The sequence below is a fragment of the Malus domestica genome, chromosome 14, assembly GCF_042453785.1.
Source record: "Malus domestica chromosome 14, GDT2T_hap1".
NCBI lineage: Eukaryota > Viridiplantae > Streptophyta > Magnoliopsida > Rosales > Rosaceae > Malus > Malus domestica.
Window position 1 is genome coordinate 23,771,246 of NC_091674.1, and position 4,139 is coordinate 23,775,384.

The window sequence follows — 4,139 nt, forward strand, 5'->3', positions numbered from 1 at the left end:
TGGCTTAGGAGGTGTCACGTGAAAGAGGAGCTAAGGAAGTTAACCTTTCCAAATATGTAACGTAAGTGTGTTGCACAATAATTAAAAATACCGACTCACATTTGTGAGTTGGCATTCACAAATATGCTTGTTCTAATGTCATGGGTGCTTGGTTTTTCTGTACTACAGCCACCTACTGCTAAACGCTAATAAAGTAATCATCACAATTCAGCCTTCATGCAACAACATAGCCTCATCTTCTCTCTATAAATACCAAGGACCCTTTGTATTCTGGATCTCGTGGCAAAGACGGAATATCAGAAAGATATAAGAGGATACAGGGCTAAGCTATATAGCTTCATAGTAAAACCCTGTTCCTTCAGTTTCAGTTTCAGTTGCTACACATCTCCAAAGAGAGAACTCTAGCTACCATGACTGCATCAACTTCTCACCATCCATTGGCTTTTGCCTTTGGCATTCTAGGTATAACAATATATTAGCATTCCGCACACCCCTTTTCTTCCCATGCACACCCCTACTTATTTATGATCTTTAGATTGAATAAGGGGAGGAAATAAACTGAATTGTGCAAAATCGTTTCTCTTTAGTTTTCCTTATTCTACTTTTCTTCAATAGAAATTAACTTCTCTTCTTCTTACGATGTTCAATTTAAACAGGCAACATTGTCTCATTTATCGTTTTTCTAGCTCCGCTGTAAGTTTCTTTTTGTTATTTATTTCAGGGATAATGAGGCAATTAACGAGATTTAAGTAGTAATTTAACTTCGACTAATGTTTTGGGTGATGCAGGCCGACATTTTGGAGGGTGTATAAAAAGAAATCGACGGAGGGATTTCAATCAGTTCCATATGTGTTTGCACTATTCAGTGCAATGATATGGATATACTATGCATTCCTCAAGTCTCATGTGATCCTGCTCATCACCATCAACTCATTCGGTTGTGTCATAGAGACCATTTATATTGCAATTTACCTTACATATGCAACTAAGCATGCGAGGGTGAGTAGTGCCACCTTCGCAGTTCGATTAGTTTAGCTGAATTCCATGTAGAATATGACTTGTATAAAGGACTTAATTAGAATTAATAAATTAAATTTGGGTGCAGGTGTCTACTCTGAGGCTGCTTTTACTGGTGAACTTCGGGGGATTTTGCTTGATTCTTCTTCTGTCTCACTTCTTGTCACAAGGGCCGACCCGCGTCGAAGTTCTTGGATGGGTTTGTGTGACTTTCTCTGTCAGTGTCTTTGCAGCACCTTTAAGCGTCATGGTAATTGATTAATCAAGTACTGTTATCAAATCTTTAAAGGTTTAACATAATCTCAATCTATATGCATTAAGATATTAATATATGCATGATTTGATTTTGTGTGTTACAGAGAATGGTTATCCGCACCAAGAGCGTGGAGTTCATGCCGTTTAATTTATCCTTCTTCCTCACCCTAAGTGCCGTTATGTGGCTCTGTTATGGCTTACTCCTCAAGGATCTCTACGTTGCAGTAAGTCATTTTATTTGTGTATAATAAAACTAATATTTATTATTTTTACGGCTATTCCTGTTTAATTAGTAAGCTAGGTGTGTCAGTTAACCTGTCCTTAATTGTGGAATAACTTGCTTTTGATGATTTTTAAAATAGAAAAATCTGGTGATTATATGTAAATGTGTGCCACCATGCATGTATAACGCTAGCTTGATCACATCAAGCTTTAACTGGCTTATATCGTGGCAAACAAAAAAAAGGCCGTGATTACCTTATAAAGGTTAAAAGTGTATTAGATAATAGAATAATTTAATTAAAAAGCATATGCTGATTATAAGGAAATGGAAAAAAATCAATCATTTGTTATGCAAACACTGTCCCTTAATGGACCACTCTCTTATGCCAGGTTTAATTTAGTGGCATATATTAAAGCAACAAGAACTATTTAAGAAGCTACAATATATTGTTCGCAAAATTTAATAAGGTTACTTTATGGCCATTTATTTTGATATATTGCATCCCATCTGCACGCAAGTTTTTGAAATTTACTCATATGAATTTAACGTAGAATATCGTTTGTATAAGAATATATCCGCTGACTTTAATTAATTAATCACATGATCTTTTCATTTGCAGACCCCAAACATACTTGGTTTCTCCTTTGGGGTGGTTCAGATGGCCCTCTATGCAAAGTACAGGAACACCAAAACAATTGTGGAGGAAAAGCTACCAGAACACAAGGCTGATGTTGTGAAGCAAATCAAAATTTTAACTACTACTCCTGAGGTGGAGGTACAAGTCCAAGCACCCGTAACCTCGGATACCAATAGTACTGATGCTCATCAAAACTCTGAGCGTGGCACTGACCAATATGTGCATGCACAAACATGCCGTAACGAGAAGATCATCGAACCATCCATGCCAGGCCAACTGGTTACATGTGAAGTTTGAATATTTTATCATCTGTCGTTTGCCTGCTTGTACCTGAACCATCGAGATCGATCGCTCTATATAAATGTTTAAGACGTCATGATGCATATGTATCATAGTGAACATATGTCCTTTTGGCGCATCTTTAATTTTCCATGATGTTTAATTTTCCTTTATCTTTGTTTAAGCATATGAGGCTGGTTCATGTATAGACTAGCCTCCTCTTGTTCTTTCGAGGGAATAACTGTCTTCACAGTAATTACATATGTTTCTTGGCCGTTATGAAATAAAAATTGGTCTTTAAGCTGAAGAGAAAGAAGGGATTTTGGTTTATGCGCGCATTAATTGAAATCCTAGATTTTCATCATCGGACAAGATTGCTTTATTCATTGTTGAAGGGTAATGTTTGGTAAACTAAATATGCAAACTAAATGATGTGTCACCAATAAAAATAAGCACGTTAATTAACGCTGAAGTAATAATCAAATCATCAACTTCTATATCATATGGTTTACAAGATTTTGTTTACAAATTTAGTCTTCCTAACATTACCCATTGTTGAAACCAAGCCTCGGATTGGATTTTGGTTTTTGTCCTAGTACATTATTTTGAACATGAACACAATTTTACAGGTAGATTAATTTATATGCATAGGTATAGTGATAAATATATCAGTGTACATATGACTAGAATATAACCATGTATACATTCAAAATTATGTACGTACATAAGAAAAAAATACTAGAACAAAAATCCAATTTAACACTCAATTTTCATGGAAATAAATTTATTTAATTAAGGATGCAAATAAATATTTTCCAAAAAAACAAAAAAAGTTGTGTTTGTAAAATAGTGTTATATAATGAATTTATGAACTAACTATACTGATATATATTTAATCCAATCACCAATATGACAGTGAGATGTTATTTTAATAACTTTCCTCAAATCATATCTACTAAGTTAACAATAAATAACATCGCCAAAAACAATGCCACGTTAGCCTAACCAGACAAACGAAGCCAATCGCTTACCCAAGTAAATCCCCATAGATTAAATTCGCTAGTCTCTCACTCTAAGCCATGTAAGTCCAAATTCTAGGTCTCGACACAAATGATACAATGATGGATGTATCAACATCTGCTGAAATGCAAGGGTCCAGAGACCAATGCTCTTTTTCCACCAAAAATACGCCCGTAATAGTTTAACATGTATGATTACCTAAGTTACAATTTAACATGTATATTTAAAGATCAGGAGAAATCGAATCTTCTTAGCAATCTTTCTCGTTCTTTCGAAAAATACATTGAACAGTTTAACCTAACGGATAAATAGAAACCAATTAAAGTTGTACAATAGAGGTAGCACTAGACTTTGGTTTTAGGTATGTTTTTTGCATGTTATGCAAATATTGGTTCTATTGCTGTCATTAGGAGCACAACCGGTAGTGCTTGTTGCCACGTATGCTTGTATGCTACCTTCCCAGCTTTTGGTGTATTCTTTCTTCTTTTTTTCGGTAACAAGCTTTTGGTGTATTCAATTCAACTATATTCTTCCGTTGACGACAAGTATGACAATATGTATGACATTGTTCCTTGCATCACGTTAGAGAAAATTATAAACAATAGTTACAATCATGTATAAAAAAAAGAATTTAATAATACAGAACGGAAAATCTTTACGTATAATGATCATATAATGAGTTTTACTTAAATCTTTTTTTCTTAAGTT

The 4,139-nt window shown here is 34.5% G+C and overlaps 1 protein-coding gene across 1 annotated transcript; it reads left to right on the forward strand.

Moving 5' to 3' along the window:
- Positions 1 to 201: 201 nt before the first annotated feature.
- On the forward strand, positions 202 to 2,562 carry LOC103454951 (bidirectional sugar transporter N3-like). The gene is made up of 6 exons (XM_029093209.2): positions 202 to 462; positions 657 to 693; positions 789 to 999; positions 1,106 to 1,267; positions 1,377 to 1,496; positions 2,115 to 2,562. Exons 1-6 carry the CDS (start codon positions 411 to 413, stop codon positions 2,427 to 2,429), a joined length of 897 nt encoding a protein of 298 aa, XP_028949042.1. The 5' UTR covers positions 202 to 410; the 3' UTR covers positions 2,430 to 2,562.
- Positions 2,563 to 4,139: the final 1,577 nt, after the last annotated feature.